At 34.9% G+C, this 23,434-nt stretch overlaps 1 protein-coding gene across 8 annotated transcripts in view; it reads right to left on the bottom strand.

The window, feature by feature from the left end:
- The window catches only part of LOC100374322 (CLIP-associating protein 1-B-like), a 111,583-nt gene that overhangs the window by 69,265 nt on the left and 18,884 nt on the right, over positions 1-23,434 (bottom strand). For all 8 annotated transcript variants that reach the window (XM_085495258.1, XM_085495261.1, XM_085495260.1 and 5 more), the window contains exons 2-7: positions 16,015-16,093; positions 10,529-10,632; positions 8,195-8,286; positions 6,226-6,301; positions 5,245-5,342; positions 4,760-4,827 (exon numbers count right to left, since the gene is read on the bottom strand). In XM_085495258.1, coding sequence (XP_085351384.1) covers positions 4,760-4,827; positions 5,245-5,342; positions 6,226-6,301; positions 8,195-8,286; positions 10,529-10,632; positions 16,015-16,093 — 517 coding nt within the window. The remainder of the gene's footprint in view (positions 1-4,759; positions 4,828-5,244; positions 5,343-6,225; positions 6,302-8,194; positions 8,287-10,528; positions 10,633-16,014; positions 16,094-23,434) is intronic.

Below are 23,434 nucleotides of genomic sequence, written 5' to 3'. Positions count from 1 at the left end.
TAACAATGTATTCTCAACCCAGTAGGGGTTAATCTGCATAACAATGTATTCTCAACCCAGTAGGGGTTAATCTGCATAACAATGTATTCTCAACTCAGTAGGGGTTAATCTGCATAACAATGTATTCTCAACTCAGTAGGGGTTAATCTGCATAACAATGTATTCTCAACCCAGTAGGGGTTAATCTGCATAACAATGTATTCTCAACTCAGTAGGGGTTAATCTGCATAACAATGTATTCTCAACTCAGTAGGGGTTAATCTGCATAACAATGTATTCTCAACCCAGTAGGGGTTAATCTGCATAAGAATGTATTCTCAACTCAGTAGGGGTTAATCTGCATAACAATGTATTCTCAACCCAGTAGGGGTTAATCTGCATAACAATGTATTCTCAACCTAGTAGGGGTTAATCTGCATAACAATGTATTCTCAACTCAGTAGGGATTAATCTGCATAACAATATATTCTCAACCCAGTAGGGGTTAATCTGCATAACAATGTATTCTCAAAGATGAGCAGAACAGGAAGTCAGTAGAAGACAAGATTTTTCATTAGCGCGGGTGAAAGTTGGTTAGCGCGGGTGAAAGTTGGTTAGCGCTGGTGAAAGTTGGTTAGCGTGGGGGAAAGTTGGTTAGCGCGGGTGAAAGTTGGTTAGCGCGGGTGAAAGTTGGTTAGCGTGGGTGAAAGTTGGTTAGCGCGGGTGAAAGTTGGTTAGCGCGGGTGAAAGTTGGTTAGCATGGGGGAAAGTTGGTTAGCGCGGGTGAAAGTTGATTAACGTGGGGGAAAAACAAAAATTCATTGCCTATTCTTGTTTGAGATTGATTGTGGCAATGTTTGGGGGATCGTGACATAGCTCGGTCTTTGAGAATGTTAATTTCTCTACTGTGTTCATTCCTAAAATTATAGAACAGTAGGGACACTTCTCTATAATGCAATGGGTGAAAGACAGTGATGGTTGTTACCATGGAAACAACCACTTTTGGCATTTCTTCACTTACATCATATATGTTGATCAGAAAATTATCAAGTACAATCTTCCTCCAAGTGTGTAATTTAAGCTCAGTGATACACATACGTAGTTTTGTTAAAGAGAATATTCAAAATCTAACACATTGGAAAGCGTGAACAATAAATTCAAAAGAAATCCTGGAATAAATAAGAAATTGTGTCCAAGTAAGATGCTACCTGATTGGCTCCTAAACCCTACCAAATAAAGCACCAACAAATTAAAAAACAGTTTGTTTGTTTGTTGATAATTACTTCAATCTAATTGATCACTGGGTCAAAGTAACAGAGAAGAATGTGATAAGTCAGATACAATAGGCGCAACAAGAGGTTGAAAAAAAATTGCTGGTTCAGAATTTTAAACAAACCAAACTGAATATGTTTTGATAGAATTTCAAAATTAATTTATGGTATAACGGAACATGATGTTCATATCTAGTATTACACAAAAATACTACCGGTACATATACTCATCGACCAATAGAAGAAAATTGGAATCAAATTTCATTTTTTTTCTCACTACATAGCAGTACTAATAAAATAAAACAAAACACTGCAAATATAATTATAATTATACATGTATCCACCATTTTGATGTATGAGCAGAAATTGAGCAATAAACACACAAACATATCTGCTGGAAGGAATACCATTTGAATTGACAAAATAAATTATAATTATTGCTAGAAATACTTAAACAACATTTTTTTTAAAATTTAAATGTTATGATGACTAATGTCACAGGCATGTCAACTTTTCTGAACAGAAACCATTGCATATTATCACAAGCCAAGATCAAACTGACAACAGTCAGGGTTATTTATTAATATATTGCTACCTACATGTAACAATACAACATATAAAAGGTTACTGTGACACAGAAATGATGGTGTAAGCTAAAATTTAAACAAATTGATATTTTACTAAAAAACCCAATAAATGCACACCATAGCAAACATATAATTAATACTCTGATGCACTATGGAAGTAGGTGTATTTATCATAAATCTTTAAATAGATCTGGTCCTAACTTAATCTATGGAGCCTGATTAAGTGTCTGTTCTGAACTTTAGTATTGTTTTACATAAGCAAAACTGTATATTTCCACACTAAATACAACAGCCAAGACGTAGGAAATGATTGTGTTGTTTTCTCAAATCAAGCAATTGCTGACAGTGGGATATCTTTCAATTAAATTTGAATTCAAAATAAAATTAAAAAAATGTTACTGGTCTCATTGTTTTTCAAAAATAAAGTAAAATAGACAGCCCACACTTTTTGGGTGGTACACATGCTGACAAGAAATCTTTTTTTTTAGGATAAAGTTTTATTTTTACAAAATTGTTATGATTCTTGGCCATGTTTTCAGTTGTATTCTAAGCTGTCGCTGAATTATTAATCACATAACTGCATATCACAGGAAATAATAACTAGCATATTTGTCGTTGTGCCAGGACATTGTAAATATTTTTAAAATGTAAGAAATTATTTCACCAGACAATGGCACAATACAAAGTTCCTCCATGTAAGCCTTGAGAAGGGTCAATTGATAACAAATTGTCACAAATTAAATTGCCTAATCTAAAATATTACTTTGGTTATCAAGAAGACATTTACAGCCTTGTACAATAGATACAAATTAAAGTACAAAAGATTCAGATAACAAAATTGTAATATAATCCATCACTGTAAATGGAGAAATATTCAATGGGCTTAAATTTAAAGTTTTAATTATTACACAAGTTTTTCATTTAATTCACGGTTTGTGAAAGAAACAAAATATTATGTTTAAATTAGCCTATTCATTTGATTTCAATTTAGTGTATGACAGTGAAATTTAAACTCAGTGAACACAGTATGTTATTTTTTTACATCCCTGATATAGATACAATGTTTAAGGTTGATAGCATTACTGTAATTGATATACCTATTATCAACATATACAAAAAGACAATGTCTTTAATAAAAAGTTAAATTACTCTAAAATCTACAAGATCTTATTATAACCATTTTAACCATAACAAAAGTAGAATGCCATGTTATTTTAGTGCAGATGTGTTAAACTAAAAGTTAGAAATATATAATAATCTTCAATAGAATCAAATTTAAGTTTATACAAACAATAATATATAATAAAATAATTTATGAGTCACAAATGATAACATAGCATACTTTAGAGTGCACAGCTTGTGGGAATGGTTAAGATGAAAACTATTTGGTAGTCTAATGAATTTCTAAAGTTGTTAAAAATAATTCCATAATTTACATAACTGATCTAAAAGTAATCCAATAATGAATTCAATAGTTTCCCAACCAACCAGTGTCATGGGAAGTTTAGTCTTTCATTTTTAAAGTTCCCTAAAACAAAAAACAACAACATTTGGTCTAGATCTTGAAATATTTATATTCATAAAAATAATGCATAGTTTTTACAAAAGTCACTCAAAGTGTCAGAATTATTCAGGTATAATTTTGCGGGCAGAAAAAAAATGTTTATGTAAACATTGACTATTGAATGCAATGTACGGTAATGTATTCCACTCCACAACAAAGCCAACAATTTCAAATAAAACGAGAGTGCAAGGATCAAGAAATGCTGAAAGACATTAAACCCCTTTAATAACAATATAATGGTGTTTATATTATCAGGGGGAATATTAACTCAAGCCATCAAAAAGGCTGTCAGACATTTACCAAAATGACTGGCAACATATTGTCTACTGGATTTAATCTACAATTGTTTCCAAAAAGTTTTAAGTAACTTACATTTCTTTCCAACAATCAAAGCATGCTATGATAAGCAACAAAGATTTACTTAAATAGTTCATGACCTATGACCTTTGACTATGTCATTTCAACCAGCAAATATTCACAGCTAAGCATAAAAAGACAATCGTAAAAAAAATTCTAAATCTAGAGCATGGCAATTGTTATTTTATTTCTGCTGATAATAATAAAAATAATAAAATATTAGAAGTTATTCTGTATAACAATAAAAAAAAGAAAATAAATTGCGAATATCTCGCAAAAAAATAACAATACAGACATAAATCACTAGAAAACTAACTCCGAAATGAAAAACTCTAAATTTGTATGAATATAAGCAAGAATAGTGTCAACAGAGTCATTTATAACTCAATTTCACCTGATTATCTGCCGTGTGACTAACAAATATATGAACATAAAAAAAACGCATACACCCAAATAGCTGAAATTCCACACAAAATCTCTGTATATGACTGGCTGCCCAGCTAATAATATTTCTGTTAGTTATATTAGCAAAACAATTCAAACAGCAGATGTTATTTAGCTTGATACACATCAGAGTCTAACACTTGGTGTTGCTAGCGCTGACACCCAACTAGTAAAAATAGATAGTAGAAACACAAAACATTGAACTACACACAGAATACAAATCTGGAACTATTATTATCCAGAGTAAGGAAACAAGAGAATACGACTAAAGACCATTCTATTCAGCTTATATGCCTATTGTTATGGTAGAAAGAATGTGTTATTGTTTGGCAATGTATAAGGTTAGATTACATGGTGACCTACGCTAAAATATAATCTGTCAGAAAACTAACTTGGTTCTTTAAATATTCACCACAAAGGGGAAGTAAATGGGATTTGATGCATTTACAGTAACAAATGGGTGATAAAAATATTAAAACAATTAGTTTCCAGTTTTGCATAGCATTGACTGAAGACACACACGGTGGAGCAATCATAATTAGTGTTTGTGTTCTTACCGGTGTCTTGAGCTATCATTCTCCCAGATTTCTTCACGTCGTCAAATTTCGCATAGATTATGGACAACCTAGTGGGAAGATAGATGCAAACAATATGATACGAACTCCAGTGTGTGGGTTGCATTAAACTTCTACTAAGATCCATATAGAGGGCACTGTTCACAATGTAAGTTTTCTGACAAAAGGTGGCGCTATTTATACCAAAACATGTACACATGTGATTATCAAAGAATGCATGAATACATGTCGGTAACTGCACCACAAAATAAATTTGACAACTAGCTGAGTAGAATTGGAATAGAAGCCAGATCCGGTAATGAAAAATTCTTGTTTTTATTTATTATAAAATGGCAAATAAATAAATATAAGTTTAATGGAATGCAAATAGCAGCATTTTACATTTTCACTGAGTGCAATACTTTCTCATTTTAATATGTTCTCCTTTAACATTATGGCTAACTGAGTAACTATTTCAAACCACTAACCTTGAGGAAGGAATCCCTTTTTTTCCTAAATCAATTCTCACTTTTTCACCGACATGTCTGTAGATTTCCACTAGCGTATTAATTGCTGTGTCTCGAACCTAGAAAGTATACAAGAAGTATTATGAAATGTTTGAAGTGTGCCCTTTATGAACAGGGCAGATGAAACGCTAAAAAATCAAGTTGGGTCAGCTTGGCTACTTGCTGGGGAGAGAGTTATTCAAAACAAAATCAGTCAGTAGCCGGTTCAAACAATCACCTACTTTGAATAAAATACAGAAGAGATTTTAGCTGATTGACTTTGTTTTTACACTTTTTATATTTTGTTTATCAAATGTGATCTTACCAATTAAAAATTTCAATAACTATGGTAACATATATCAATCTATGATTTTCCAAGCATAATAAAATCTCTGTGACATCCCATATTAGCTAAGAGGGTACACAGTACATGTACTTGAACACTTGACACCTTCATTTATACACATAAAGTAAACCCAAAGTCTTCTTCACAGTGGATCTCAACATATACTGTAAAATACTTTATTTTCGCTTGGAATTTATTTTCGCTGTAGGAATGATTCAGTAAAAATAAAATCCAGCGAATATACCTTTTTTCCCCATGTTTTACATTCAACTCATTAAAAACCAGTGAAAATAAGCTCCATATAAAACACACAAAAAAATTATTCAGCGAAAATTAATTCCAGCTAAAATATAATTATTTTACAGTATTCAGCTTTGACAGAAAGTAACAGAATTAAACAAAACAAAAACCAAACTTTAATATATTGCTAACATATCCCAACATGCATTGCTATTACAGTGAAATTGTACGTACTACAATACATAACATGGAACAAAAATGTACAAACATAATCTACTTTTATTTCAATCAAATTATCAAAAATAAGGACATGTGATTTGTGGTTTTAATAAAAGCAACATACATCACTGTTACAATGAAACAAGGTTCATACTTACCTGGCTATTTGGATCACCAAGAAGTTTACAAATTGACGGAACTATTTTATTCAAGGACAAAGATGTAGCACCAAAGCTGGCAACAGAAAGAAGAACAAAAAAATTTATACACGCGTATAAGGATGTTGTCATGCCAACCAGTGAATACCGGATGCATATTACCATAATAAGTATGATTATGGCAGAAACATATTTTCAGCTTGCATTTCATTATAGCAAAAAAATTAAATAAATAAATTGGAAATTAGTTATCACAGGAAGTCAATGATGACGAAATCATCGCTCCATAAATTTAAATTAATTTCATAAAAACTTAATGGTCACAGAAGGGGTAATATTTATTTTCTGTCAAATAAAAATAATTACTGGAAATATAGAAGTGACTAGACACAGGTTGCCGCACAATGACCCAGACAATAATATTTTGTATACCATATGTCACCATGATATTATGACTCATGTTTCTATTAATAAATCAATTCTATTTTGAAATACAGTTTCCTTTAGGAAGTGAAAACAATAGTTCTTGTGTGAACTAATGACACCTTACATTTTATCAATAAAGTTGTAGAACACTTTATCAGAACCTATTAATTGAAACTACTTAGTCCCCACAGTAGGGCGGGGGATGAAATTAGGTATTGATTTTTTTGCAGTGCAACACACTTTTTCGAGATTTACATAATGTAACAATTTTACAAGTTATAATTTATAGAATAGAAAAGGTTATGCATATTAACATTGTACCTTCTATTAATTAAGTGTTTTGTTTATATCATAATCTAGATCATTTTGCAATCAGTTAGATATGGTGGGCAACAAATACAGCCACATTGTACTATTCTCTTTGAAGGCTATGGTGGGCAACAAATACAGCCACATTGTACTATTCTCTTTGAAAGCTATGGTGGGCAACAAATACAGCCACATTGTACTATTCTCTTTGAAAGCTATGGTGGGCAACAAATACAGCCACATTGTACTATTCTCTTTGAAGGCTATGGTGGGCAACAAATACAGCCACATTGTACTATTCTCTTTGAAAGCTATGGTGGGCAACAATTACAGCCACATTGTACTATTCTCTTTGAAGGCTATGGTGGGCAACAAATACAGCCACATTGTACTATTCTCTTTGAAGGCTATGGTCGGATTTGTGTGGTGGTCAGCAGCTAACTTGTAAAGAGAGATGCCTGGCCTTACAGACGTAAAACAAATTTAAATATCTGATTATGTAACTTTACATTTTTATTGATCTTAGGTCAAAATGTACTGTGCACGATGCATTTGGTATGTAATTTCAGTGAAGTTTATTTTTCAAAAGTAAACTTTCACCATACATTCAATTTACATACTGTTAAATGTTTCACATAACAAAGAGTCTTGAATAAATGACTATCTCTCGTTAGAATAGCTCACTTTTGTCATTTTCTGGGTGACTTTTTCACAGAATAGCAGTCGTAGTATGATCTAAAAGAAGGCATATGTTTGACAACAACAAATTTTTGTCAAACAAAAAATAAAATAAAAAAACAATTACAAGAACAATAATAAAAGAAAGAAGAAAAGCAAGTTAGTCAGTTAGTCATGAATATAATCTAGTTATACTATATATATATATAAAAAGGAATACAAAAATACTGTACTGTACTACTGTAAAATATTATTTTTTTGTAAGATAACTAAAAAATCATTAACATAGGAAGAACGGTTTTCAAAACTTCCATAACTTAATTTCCTGAGCAAACATTAATACAAAGTTTTCTGAAAATGTATATTTTGTATAATTACATGCTTAGTAACCAGCAGAGAATGCTCTAATCACAATTACCTTACTGCTTCCTTAATATAACAGTAAATCTTCAAATCAGAACTATGATTGCTGGTTTACCCAATGGTATCCCAATTTTCAGGTAAATAAAAGGCACATTAGATTATAAAAGTAGTTTGAATACATAAATGTACTTACGTGTTAATAGTTTGCATTAGACATAATAAAACCTCCTCTCGTACCCTATAATTCTTATGACCAAATGCTCGCATGACACGTTCAAAAACATACTATAGGAAAAGAAGAGTACAGTACAGCAGTTATTCATCTTTCTCAGTTTAGTAATATACACGTCCTTATTAAAAAAAAAATGGCGATTGCAACCGCGATCTGGTTACAAATCTAATAGAGGTCAACCAAATGTTCAGTGTTTTTTTCAAGAAGAAGTCAAAAATATAATTTTTCATCCAAACTGATAAAAATATTCATTCAAGAATTGAAGGTACCATCCCAAAATCTGACAGACATTCGACAAAATTACATATATCACAGAAAGCAAGCAGGTGACTTTAAAGAAGTCAGTAATAGGAAAAGTTGATGCAGATTAACTTTGATGTCACCATTGATAGATAATTACCTACATGTACATAAACAGCTACATCTTCAATGACTGTATGACAGTAAAGGTAAACATGTTATCAACATGTATCTAATGGTTGTGATGTGTTTAGTGACATCACACAGTTATGACGGTTTCCATTGTAGATGCTACAATAATGTATAGACCATGTGACATACAAAGTCTAATGGGTGATCTCATATTCAAACATGCGGGTCAAACCTACGAAAACCCAAGCCGCCCTAAACCGCCCGAACAAAACCCAGTTTTGCGGTTTGGATGTTTAAACAATAGACAGTGCGGTTCAGGACGACCGCACAATTTCCATAAAAACTGCGGTTCGAACCGATCTCATTCACACCTCATTCAAGCTGTTGTTTATTTTTTTAGGATTGACAGAGTTTACATTGCTTTTTGAAGAGTAGATAGTTGTCTCTAAAATGTGTTGATTTATTGGTGCACAGTAGTCATTTCACCGTGTGCCTTGCCTAAAAAAACAGCGTGCTGAATAAATTGTTTTGTTTTGATAAACTGTTATGCTCGAGTTGCAAATTGAGCAGAGGACGTGAATCAGACTTTTCATTGGGCTGGACAATTGATATGTGTCTCTGACAGCCAATAAGTATCAAAAGACGAACATTTGTTGATACAAAGTTTCACTTGAGACTTACGCTACTGAGTTCAAGCCTTTACTACTGTTGCGCGTTCAATTTTCAAACAGTTCTTTCAGGAGTGCGGCATCGCAAAATCTGGAAAAACAAATGCAGCGTACGCCATGAAAATTTATTTCGATTTACTGCACATCAATTATTTGCAGTTTTTCAGAAAACAGAAAATTAAATTAAATGGACTCGCGCTGATTATTTATAAAAAATGAACCCTGACCTCTGAAAATACCTTATTCATAGAGTGCCTTGTACTCAAGGCGACACAGTGCATGTTGCGATATCGCAATCGATGCATGCTGGGTGACAAGGGGAAATTCTGATTGAGGTAACCAAGATGGCTGCGTTGAGTGCATGATTTTCTGCGGTGTTTAAAACAACACCTTGCTGCCTACTTCGCCCACAGTCCCTCAAGGCACTGTGCTTCGATGTATTTTCTAAAATAATCTTTTATTTTGTCACAGAAAAGTAAGATATCGGCAGCGGTAAATACCCGTAATTTCCCCGCAATGCCGTCAGCTGACAATGTTACGGTGGTCGTAGCGCCGGAGTTGTAGCATTAGCCCCGACTTTAGTTTTGACACAGTGATAGAGGAACTGTGGTTTTCAGATGCCTTTGTATCACTTTCATCATATTTTGATAACTCGCAGTCTCACAGACTTCACAATCTTAACCAAAAAATGTGTTCTATGAATTTATGAACTGACATGGACACAAAACTGACCGTACTTGTTGCGGACAAAATGTACCAGTTCGCTCCATGGATAAACATATTTTACTGACTATGCCAAATATATATATAACATATTTAAGTGATTTATCCTAAGAAGCTGCTCATTAAAATTTTTTTCCCTGTTCTGTTTCAAACATTAATTTACCATATATATCACAATAGAGAGGCTTTATGGTATCACTTGATTCACATTTAATGACAAAATATAACAAACCATCACGTCTGTAATTAATTCCAGATAAATTGAATAACAATAACCATTCTATTGACTTGTAATCCGGAGGTTAGGTTCAAACCTACTACTAATTTGCATATTGTAGGTCTAGTAGGTCTGAATAGGGCAGGCCGGGTTAACCCAAGTTTGACCCAGGTGTTTGAATATGAGATCACCCCTAAGTAAGTAACTAAGTGTGTCATTTAACCAACCATTATTTGAGTCTCGACACTGGAATTAAAAACACAGTAATGATTTTTTTTTTCCATACATGTGTAAAAAATACATTTGTGTTTTTACCTGTGGTGTTGACACTGGATGCATCAATTTCTGTATAAGTGCCTGTGCTTGGTCACGAACGGCATCTTTGCTATCCCCTAAGCGGTCTTGCACGGCTGGTAGTACTGAAATGAACAATAACACAATATGTTTTTAATATCAGATAGAAGACACATGTATTGATGATTATTAATGATATCATAATAAGGTAACCAAATATACAGAAAAAATGATATGCACATACTGTCATGAAATGAATGTGTGCCCAAGGACATATATTTCACAATAATGTACAATGTACAAATATGTCCCTATTTTGGCATAGACAGGAAAGTTTTTATGTATGTACTATGTACAAAATCCATTCCTGCATGCCAGAGATTTGGTCGAGAAATGAATAGAAACAGTCGATTCTGGTGCTTTTTCACAACTTAAAATGGCCTCCAGTCAGCCATGTTTTTATTTGCATTGTCATGATTAGTTAGACATGATTATTGAAATTGAAGCTATGATAAAAATACAAACTGAAAATTATTTACGATGTGTTGTGACCTGCGGCTGTGATCAATAGACAAGCACATGACACACAATGGCGAACATAATTTAATAAAATTTTAACATATATCAATGTATGCAACATGTTTATTTTATAGTTCTCATGATAATGATATTGTGCCATGTTATGCAGAACAAGTTAGAAAGTGAACTAAATACAAATGTAGAAACATTTTAAACTGTCATTTGGAGTGTCACGAATTAAAATAAAAGGCTACATTCAATAATTAGTTTTGTAATAAAATAACATTTTTATGGTCATCATAATTATAACTGTTTTCCTCACAATTTCATAGAATTTTACAAAATGATTAAAAATATGAGCAGGAAATTACTTGAAATTTGCAGAAACTACAAGTGCAAGTATGTTATCCCAAATATGTTTGCATGTTGTTGTGTGATAAAAATTTGTTAACTAACCGGTCACTGGTAGCATTGTGGTTGTTACAGCAAAATCATGATTGGTAGACCCAGGTTCAAATCCTACCTCAGGCTGAACAACAAAAAAGGTCGACCCCTACCCCTGGGTGAGTGTGCCACAGACTCAATGGGAAGGCCAATTCCACTGGCTGGGATTCATTTACTAACGAATGCTACTTTGGGAGAACCTTGGTTAAGGTCCACAGGTGCTTGTGTTCGACCGAGCCTGGTTGATGCCAGGATAGCGCATTAAAATTGCCATTTGATAGAGAGATGGCTGCACAGCCCTGTCATGCACATTGTAGTCCAAACATGAATATGGCTTCTGTGGCAAAAATGCACTATGTGTCAGCACTAGCACATACAAAAACAAGCAGCCTATCGGCTGAGATAGCTCCGCTGTTAGAAATGCACATTTCAATTAAAGAACTGAAGACATCATCAGAAAATGAACAATATGTATAGTATCAAAGCAATCGGACTTACAGTTTTTAACAAGAAGTCGAAAATATCACTTTCTACCAAAAATGACCAAAATATTCACCAAAATTATAGAATCCAAGATATCATTACGAAATGAACAAATCTGAGAAAGGTCTACATGTAGTATCTAAATATGTAATATCAAAGCAATTGAACTATTGGTTTTTAACAAGAAGTCGAAAATATCACTTTTTACCAAAAATTACAAAAATATTCACGAAAATTAGAGAATTGAAGACATCATCACAAAATGAACAAATCTGAGAGAGGTCCACATGTAGTACCTATATATGTAATATCAAAGCAATCGGACTTGTGGTTTTTAACAAGAAGTCGAAAATATCACTTTTTACCAAAAATTACAAAAGTATTCACCAAAATTAGAGAATTGAAGATATCATCACAAAATGAACAAATCTGAAATAGGTCCACATGTAGTACCTATATATGTAGTATCAAAGCAATTGGACTTGCGGTTTTTAACAAGAAGTCAAAAATATCACTTTTTACCAAAAATGATAAAAATATTCACCAAAATTAGAGAATTAAAGATATCATCACAAAATGAACAATTCTGAGAGAGGTCCACATGTAGTACCTATATATGTAATATCAAAGCAATTTGCACTTGCGGTTTTTAACAAGAAGTCGAAAATATCACTTTTTACCAAAAATGACAAAAATATTCACCAAAATTAGAGAATTAAAGATATCATTACAAAATGAACAAATCTGAGAGAGGTCCACATGTAGTACCTATATATGTAATATCAAAGCAATTGCACTTGCGGTTTTTAACAAGAAGTCGAAAATATCACTTTTTACCAAAAATAACAAAAATATTCACCAAAATTAGAGAATTGAAGATATCAACATGAAATGAACAAACCTAAGAGAGGTCTACCCAAGGTACATATACACCAAGTATCAAAGCATTCAGGCTTGTAGTTTTCAAGAAGTCGAAAAAGTAAAACATTGACACGGACGACGACGACGACGGACAATCACTCATATGATAAGCTCCGCTCGACAAAGTCGACAGCGGAGCTAAAAAAGTCAGGAGACAACAGTGAAATTCAATGTCCAGAACTGTTGCCAGGCACAACAAAAAATTGCCAACTTATTGACTTCTGCAAATTTGCAATCCATTCCATTCAGAGGATGCCTGTTGCCTGACCAGCATTTTTAGTAACAACAATCATGATGAGACAATACAAACAAGCCCCAGGTGAGATAAGCCCTATTAACAATTATCATGTCTAACTATGGGGCCCTCAATGTTCATGTTTTTTGCACACTACAAAACGTGTGGGGATGAGCCTATATTGACAATTGCCAATGTATAGTGACAGCGCCCCCAATGTTACAGCTGTGTTCCTTGCACATTAGAATACACATGGAGGTAGAAAAGAGAAGGAGTGAGGACGCTATTTAAGCCCATGTTAATCTTATAAACATCCTTTGTCTTCGCTCTGGTTAAGCCACTTATTGTTTTTGTTTAGAAGTCGTTTTATCTACATGATGATAGCCGCTTATTTACACAAGAAAACGAGAGTAGAACTGAAAAAAATAAATTCCGTTTAAACATCGTCTATAAAATTGAATGCGCAAACCATAAATAAAAGAATTGTGCATGCGCAATGACCTTTATCAGATCACAAAGGTCATTTCACACTTGTAGGTACCGGAAATTCTGCATACGGACGCCACCAAGATGTGTGATTACTTCTTTTCTGATATTTTACATCGCAATAGTCGTCCAACTTTGGACATTGATTAAAAAAATCCCGCAAATTTCCGCAGTGAAATTTAAATATACATGATAAGATTATAACAAGATGTTTTGACTCGTCATTTTTCATTGGTGTGCAGAACTGTGCAGATGTTTAAAATCGCGCATTTTGTTGTAATAGATTTCGGGCGTTGAGTACACTCAGCGTACGTCTTTCACTGCATTCTGTATTATTGTTATCTGTTTGGGCATGCGCAGTGCGTTGAGAATCTTCGTGAAGCTTCCGAATACAGCCGAAACACGTAAGCCGATTAACTGTGACATTGTACAGCGTGTTTGCAAACTAATTACATTGTGTATGTGAGTAAACAAATCCAAAGCATCATGAAACCAGCGGAAACAATAGCGTCATCACACCTTCTCTTTTCTACCTCCATGGAATACAGGTGTGACAAGCCAATGTTTACAGATGACAATTGTTATGCAAAGCAGCATGTTGACAAGAATTTGTAAACACAGATGGTAATACAGCTGAGGAATATCGTGAATTAGCATGATTATGCAAATTGTAATGAATGCATTGACATCAAGAGGTCAGTTCAGAACAGATCTCATGGACTGACCACTATAGACATTGGAAGGTCAAACACATGTTTCTGTCAGACAATAGCAGGATTACCAGCACTCTAAATGTTTTGATTGCAATAAGCATTGTACAAGAGAATTGTACATTGTATGGTCAGTAAGTCTTCAGTAAATCATAAAGTGGCCAGTCACTGAGGATAATTAGTCTTAGCAAAACTATTGTCTGCTAAGCTCATTACCAAATTCTCTATCCACTTATGGGGTGGATATAACATTAGTCAATGAAAAACCACAATATTTGCCACATTAATGAATCAAATATGCTACTAAAATAAAGACTAATCAATATGTCTTCTAGATGTTCAATTTACTTTTCTGTGGGTGGCCCCTTAAGCTTTTGGTTGAAACGACATAAATTATTGTAGCCATGCATTTTGATGAGAAGCTATTGACATGGCAAAGGGTTAGCAGAATGCTTTGCTATTGGCATCTAAGCAAAAGTAAATGGGAAGTCGTTGGCGTTGTTAGTGAGAAGCCCTTTCATTGGCTACAGGGAAAGGGTAAAGGGTTACGTCCCACCATTGCTGTCTGGCAAAATTTAACAGGAGACCATTTCATTGGTGTCTGGCAAAGGGTTAATGAGAAATCTTGACAATGGCATCAGGCATAGGTTCAATGGGAAAGGAAAGGGTTAACAGAAAACCCCACCACCTGCGTGAGGCAAAGGGTTAACAGAAAGCCCCACCACCCGCATGAGGCAAAGGGTTAACAGAAAGCCCCACCACCCGCGTGAGGCAAAGGGTTAACAGAAAGCCCTACTATTGGTATCTGCATAAGGGTTAGTAGGCAGATTGCAGATTCAATTGTCAACTACGAATTATTATACCAGTACAGGTCTCCCTGACAAAATATAAGTGTTTACTTTGTTCCAATAAAATACAAGAGTACCATGGTAATGGACAAATGCTAGGGTCAGTAATTAAATGTCTGGGACATGTACAAGAGAAATACTTTTTGAATAGTTACCATAATTAGTAGTAATATTGGAGGATTATATTGTATGTACTTGGATGATATGACATAAGCCAGTGATACACTCCTACGACAAGAAGGAATGCTATCTCTACACTTAGGCATGTTAAGCATACCACAGCAGCATCAACATTTTACCAAAATTGTGGTTATCAAGAAATATCATCACCTGACACAGGTCAGATGGAGGATCACCCATAAGACAATTTACCCATTGGGTGGGTTAGAAATAAAGCATGCCTCCCCCCCCCCCCATTTATGTGACTGTATGGGAACTGAACAGGAATGTTACATACAATGAAATAACTTCAAAGGTTAAGTTGCACATAAATCACTGACAATGAGACAACCAGGTCACTATAGTGTTGTGAGGCAGGGTTAAAATTAAGGCCTGTCCATCTGTCCCAGACAGGCAGATTTTAACTAGGACAGGTAAACATACAAATTGCACATGTACACGTATGTGAACAGATATCAAGTTTTTACTAACTTACCAAATGGAGTTGACCCCCTAGTTGCTGATTGTTTTTATAGTTTAGACTTGAAATGATGATGAGCCAATAATAAACAATACGTCTTAATATATCTTGCTAGACACAGGTACATCATCAATTGAAGCAGACTTTTTTAATCACCACCATGTCCAATGGACAAGATACTTTTAATTTCAACCCCAGGGAGGTCACCAGAGGTCACTTACCTGCAGAGATATGGACTTTAAAACCATCTTTCATGCGTTCTGCTAAAGCACCGAGACATTCTAAACCAAGCAAGGATACCTGTAAAAATATAAAATATGAAAGTAAAATTATTAATCAGAAAAACACAATTCATTTTCGATATTCAACGCCCGTGTTTTCGATTGTTTTCCCATTTTGTGCATAGTGATGAGCGTTGTCTAAATTTCTCGCTGTTGTTGAAGGAACGTTCCAACAAAGTTTGGGCGGCGTGACTGGGCCTTAAGCTAGTTTTAATTAAGTTAGCTGAATGTTAAGTTGACACTCAGACTGTACTGTACATTTTGTAAGTAGTTGCACCCAGTAGACAGGAGAATGAACATTTGGAAGACTTTCACATCCAAAATAGAGCTTACAGGCAGCATGATGGGTGTTTTGTGTTTTTCTCCGAGGTTGAAAAACATATAAATGCACTTGCACTTTTTTAAAATATCATGTTTGTTATGTTATCGTAGTAGTGTTTTACTGCAACAAATAGTTTTCATTCCAAATGCAGTAAGTCTACCAGGGAAGTAGTACAAGGCCTGTATTTTGTGTTTTATGAGTTGTTTTTACTTTCCTTGCATGTGTAAATGCAGAATGAGAAGTGGTGTTCTGCTTCATTTACAACAAACAAGCTTTTTAGTCAGAATTACCTCCTTAGTAAACCAACCATGCACCACACGATAGAATTACCTCCTTAGTAAACCAACCATGCACCACACGATAGAATTACCTCCTTAGTAAACCAACCATGCACCACACGATAGAATTACCTCCTTAGTAAACCAACCATGCACCACACGATAGAATTACCTCCTTAGTAAACCAACCATGCACCACACGATAGAATTACCTCCTTAGTAAACCAACCATGCACCACACGATAGAATTACCTCCTTAGTAAACCAACCATGCACCACACGATAGAATTACCTCCTTAGTAAACCAACCATGCACCACACGATAGAATTACCTCCTTAGTAAACCAACCATGCACCACACGATAGAATTACCTCCTTAGTAAACCAACCATGCACCACACGATAGAATTACCTCCTTAGTAAACCAACCATGCACCACACGATAGAATTACCTCCTTAGTAAACCAACCATGCACCACACGATAGAATTACCTCCTTAGTAAACCAACCATGCACCACACGATAGAATTACCTCCTTAGTAAACCAACCATGCACCACACGATAGAATTACCTCCTTAGTAAACCAACCATGCACCACACGATAGAATTACCTCCTTAGTAAACCAACCATGCACCACACGATAGAATTACCTCCTTAGTAAACCAACCATGCACCACACGATAGAATTACCTCCTTAGTAAACCAACCATGCACCACACGATAGAATTACCTCCTTAGTAAACCAACCATGCACCACACGATAGAATTACCTCCTTAGTAAACCAACCATGCACCACACGATAGAATTACCTCCTTAGTAAACCAACCATGCACCACACGATAGAATTACCTCCTTAGTAAACCAACCATGCACCACACGATAGAATTACCTCCTTAGTAAACCAACCATGCACCACACGATAGAATTACCTCCTTAGTAAACCAACCATGCACCACACGATAGAATTACCTCCTTAGTAAACCAACCATGCACCACACGATAGAATTACCTCCTTAGTAAACCAACCATGCACCACACGATAGAATTACCTCCTTAGTAAACCAACCATGCACCACACGATAGAATTACCTCCTTAGTAAACCAACCATGCACCACACGATAGAATTACCTCCTTAGTAAACCAACCATGCACCACACGATAGAATTACCTCCTTAGTAAACCAACCATGCACCACACGATAGAATTACCTCCTTAGTAAACCAACCATGCACCACACGATAGAATTACACAATTATTTCTACACTACATGTCTTGAGTGAAAAAAACAAACATTCACCTGCCCTTCAACTCTACCTGAACCACTAAATTCAAATTCCAATTTTAATTGAGACAGGAGATCATTGCAATGGTTTGTGGGGTACAGGTAATGGCAGAAATTGAAGGGGGAGGACTAAGTTACAACAATAGAAGAGGTTGTACATGTGTACTAAGATTCTGCAAATGCCGATACCAAGAAAACTTTAGTAGTGCACTCACACAATCAGTAAAATCTAGAGGACAAATAAAGTTTTATGTAATCTGATACTTGAAACACTTTGACATAGTTGACATCACATGACCACTCCACTATCGTAATTGGATCACAGCCAATCAATTGATGTAATACATGTAAAACTATAGACCTTAAAATGACCTACAAAATGTACTGGAGAATGTGAATCAATAACTTGTATGAAATTGATGAATGTTCTAAAGATAGCTGACAGTTCAAAGGGACACTGTACAACCATCAATAAATGCAAATAGTGTTATTGGATTTAAGAAATAAATAAAATAATTATTAAAATTGATTTTCAATGAATCTGTAATCTTGCAATGATGATACCGAGGGAGATGTGATTTCACTGTTTTACATCAACCTGCAAGTCATATACCATAACATATTTATTATTATTATTTATTAAACCAAGTGAGCGAACAAACAAACATTCTAAACAAATGTGAAATCAAAATAAAATAATTTTCACAAAATTAATACTACACAACAAAGCTTGGGAGTGTTTATTGAATTTTGTACGACCTTTGACCCTACTGCAAATACCAGCTCAGTGTACCTTCCAGACGAGATAGCAATAAAACTGCGAAATAAATTCATCCATGTCAATGTACTTTAACAGCCACGAGTAAACCATTATGTGCTGATAATAGTTGCTTTAGTCTCTTGATTGCAGCCATGAGGAAAACAACATTACCCATACAATAGAGTGGGTGTGGTAAATTCAAGGCAAGCTGTTCCCAGCTTTAGACTGACCGTTCTTGACCTTTTACTATCTATCGATTTTGTTGCATTTTACCATAGAAATGGGTATATAAACTGTCTTCATACACACACAGAATGCTGAATTCCATTACTGACAACCACCGGATTACTATACTAGTATATACTTAGGCACAAACTAGTACTGTGATATCGAAATACCAAAGGACAGAGAATATGTTAGTTCAAATAATGTTTTCATTTATAAATGCCTTTTATATTTAAAGTATGACAAAGGGATTATTAAAGTTGTGAGGTAGGCTTATACAATATAGCATAGAAAGTTTGTACTGCAACCAACTGTAATTGAGAAAAGAAAGTTTTAGTGGTGGAAGTGAAAAAATAAAACACAATTTATGGCAGGGAATTTTTGGTATTCATTGTAATGCCTTCACACTACAATAAGCAAAAAACAGTTGGTTGTAAGAAAATTGCTGGAAATAGGAATTACGCACAATAAGACTTAAAATATTTTAATAAATGTTTTAATCATGGATGAATGAATGGTGAAATCATGTCGCAGGCATTTTTGATGCAAAGATTACAAAGACGGCAGTAAGGGTTACCAGAATGAAAACAACTTTCATGGACATTTATTGAGTATCTGTATGAATAGCCTAAGCCACAGTAGTCTGGGACCATGAAATGCACCCTATTGAAATAACATTTTCACTAAACATGTCATGACTGTGAACTACAGTGGATTGAGCCAACAACATCATTACTATTCAGTCTCATTGTAAATGACTGATAAACATGTATAGTTCAACAACAACTGCATTATTGCCTATTTATACAGCACAGCAGCATAGATGTATGTATACTAAAACCTGGTAAACTGAAAACCTAGCCAGAGGCATGTATACAAAGGGGTTTGGTTCATAGACTTAGATTTTTGATGTAAATGTAGAGAAAGCATTTAGTATGGAAAGATCATTGAATACACAGGTTAATACTATGTTACCTATAAATCAAAGTAAACATGTACATGTGTATAGCATGTGCGATTCAAATGGCGCAAAAGTGCAGCATCAAATCGCTTAGTCACACTCGGACATAATTAGACATAATTAAAAATGAAGCTGAATAATTTACATGGGATATTAATGGTTATTTCTAAATATAACCTATAAAGCAATGAACTCCTTATGTAATTCTGAAATATGTTTGAAGACATGGCACAGGCTTTTAGCTCAGCCTTAAAGGGCGATGGTCGCCGCGCTGTGTTCTGTTCGATATGGGACTCATAGCGATGTACACAATGCGTGTAAAATACATTGTTTACATGAAATTAAAACACTCGCTGCGTGCCGACCAAGCCCCTTTAAAGGGCAATGGAGGCCATGCAGCTTGTTTTCAAATTTCATGTAAACTATGTAATTCAATGTAATATATATTGCTATGAAACTTGTATCGAACAGTTTGGTGGCGCTAGTGAGGAATATACATGTACTACACATGGTACACTGCTCACAGCTGAGGGAGAATATTGAAGATATGATATGTGTGCATACATGCAATAACAATACAGTTTGTTATGACACGCACAATACACTATTGTTATACTGTAATACCAGCATATTTATTAATATCAATATGCAGTGACATTTGCGGCAATAGGAGAACAGAGATCAACTTGTGTTCGTGCACAACAGAAATGTCCATTAGTATTAGATTTTTAGTGAAAATATGGAAATCCATCATTAGTTATATCAATCAATTAATTATATTTGTTAACATTACAAATAATGAATTAAATAACTAGTGAAGATATTAGTTACATTTATATCATTATAGAATAGCATATTTTAATCATTTTGCATCTTAATGTTTAATTACATACATGTATTGTGTAAATTTACAGTTAGTGATTGAAAGTGTTCAGATACACTTGTAACACAAGTCAGTTAATCTATGATGGTAAAGGTGTTTTCACCACATACTGTAAAAATATATATTTTCACTATTTTGAAAATATGCACTGTGTTTTAATTTCACAAATTAGTCCAGGATACAATGAGTTTTATGATTATTTTACATGTTTACATTTTAAACTCAGCAAATGATTAATGCATTTACAGTAACCAACATTCTTGACATATACAGTTACATATAAGCATTGCACATAATAGTACCTATATTGCAAGTAATTTTATGTTTTAGCACAATTTATATCAGTGTAAACAAATACATAAAACACTAATATTTTGTTCAAAACAGAACAGGAGATTCAATATAGGATTCATGTCTCCGAAGACTGTTCAGTATGTAGGCTACTGACCCAGAGAAGAGTCTAGGGTCTATGGGTAAGATAGGTATTTATACTGATATGGGAATAATTGAAGCAAGGTGATTGGTTAGAGTCTAGGGTCTATGGGTAAGATAGGTATTTACACTGCTATGGGATTAATTGAACCAAGGTGATTGGTTAGAGTCTAGGGTATATGGGTAAGATAGGTATTTACACTGATATGGGAATAATTGAAGCAAAGTGATTGGTTAGAGTCTAGGGTCTATGGGTAAGATAGGTATTTATACTGATATGGGAATAATTGAAGCAAGGTGATTGGTTAGAGACTAGGGTCTATGGGTAGGATAGGTATTTACACTGCTGTGGGAATAATTGAAGCAAGGTGATTGGTTAGAGTCTAGGGTCTATGGGTAGGATAGGTATTTATACTGATATGGGAATAATTGAAGCAAGGTGATTGGTTAGAGTCTAGGGTCTATGGGTAAGATAGGTATTTACACTGCTGTGGGAATAACTGAAGCAAGGTGATTGGTTAGAGTCTAGGGTCTATGGGTAGGATAGGTATTTATACTGATATGGGAATAATTGAAGCAAGGTGATTGGTTAGAGTCTAGGGTCTATGGGTAAGATAGGTATTTACACTGCTGTGGGAATAATTGAAGCAAGGTGATTGGTTAGAGTCTAGGGTCTATGGGTAGGATAGGTATTTACACTGCTGTGGGAATAATTGAAGCAAAGTGATTGGTTAGAGTCTAGGGTCTATGGGTAGGATAGGTATTTACACTGCTGTGGGAATAATTGAAGCAAGGTGATTGGTTAGAGTCTAGGGTCTATGGGTAGGATAGGTATTTACACTGCTGTGGGAATATTTGAAGCAAGGTGATTGGTTAGAGTCTAGGGTCTATGGGTAGGATAGGTATTTACACTGCTGTGGGAATAATTGAAGCAAAGTGATTGGTTAGAGTCTAGGGTCTATGGGTAGGATAGGTATTTACACTGCTGTGGGAATAATTGAAGCAAAGTGATTGGTTAGAGTCTAGGGTCTATGGGTAAGATAGGTATTTACACTGCTGTGGGAATAATTGAAGCAAGGTGATTGGTTAGAGTCTAGGGTCTATGGGTAGGATAGGTATTTATACTGATATGGGAATAATTGAAGCAAGGTGATTGGTTAGAGTCTAGGGTCTATGGGTAGGATAGGTATTTACACTGCTATGGGCTTAACTGAAGCAAGGTGATTGGTTAGAGTCCAGGGTCTATGGGTAAGATAGGTATTTACACTGCTGTGGGAATAATTGAAGCAAAGTGATTGGTTAGAGTCTAGGGTCTATGGGTAAGATAGGTATTTACACTGCTGTGGGAATAATTGAAGCAAGGTGATTGGTTAGAGTCTAGGGTCTATGGGTAGGATAGGTATTTACACTGCTGTGGGAATAATTGAAGCAAGGTGATTGGTTAGAGTCTAGGGTCTATGGGTAGGATAGGTATTTACACTGCTGTGGGAATAATTGAAGCAAGGTGATTGGTTAGAGTCCAGGGTCTATGGGTAGGATAGGTATTTACACTGCTGTGGGAATAATTGAAGCAAAGTGATTGGTTAGAGTCTAGGGTCTATGGGTAGGATAGGTATTTACACTGCTGTGGGAATAATTGAAGCAAGGTGATTGGTTAGAGTCTAGGGTCTATGGGTAGGATAGGTATTTACACTGCTGTGGGAATAATTGAAGCAAGGTGATTGGTTAGAGTCCAGGGTCTATGGGTAGGATAGGTATTTACACTGCTGTGGGAATAATTGAAGCAAGGTGATTGGTTAGAGTCTAGGGTCTATGGGTAGGATAGGTATTTACACTGCTGTGGGAATAATTGAAGCAAGGTGATTGGTTCGAGTCTCGGGTATATGGGTAAGATAGGTATTTACACTGCTGTGGGAATAATTGAAGCAAAGTGATTGGTTAGAGTCTAGGGTATATGGGTAAGATAGGTATTTACACTGCTATGGGCTTAACTGAAGCAAGGTGATTGGTTAGAGTCTAGGGTCTATGGGTAAGATAGGTATTTACACTGCTGTGGGAATAATTGAAGCAAGGTGATTGGTTAGAGTCTAGGGTATATGGGTAAGATAGGTATTTACACTGCTATGGGCTTAACTGAAGCAAGGTGATTGGTTAGAGTCTAGGGTCTATGGGTAGGATAGGTATTTACACTGCTGTGGGCTTAACTGAAGCAA

Source organism: Saccoglossus kowalevskii, chromosome 21 (genome assembly GCF_978046115.1).
Source record: "Saccoglossus kowalevskii chromosome 21, keSacKowa6.1, whole genome shotgun sequence".
Taxonomy (NCBI): Eukaryota; Metazoa; Hemichordata; class Enteropneusta; family Harrimaniidae; genus Saccoglossus; species Saccoglossus kowalevskii.
Note: the sequence above shows the minus strand (reverse complement) of the source record. Positions and strands in the feature narration are given on the sequence as shown.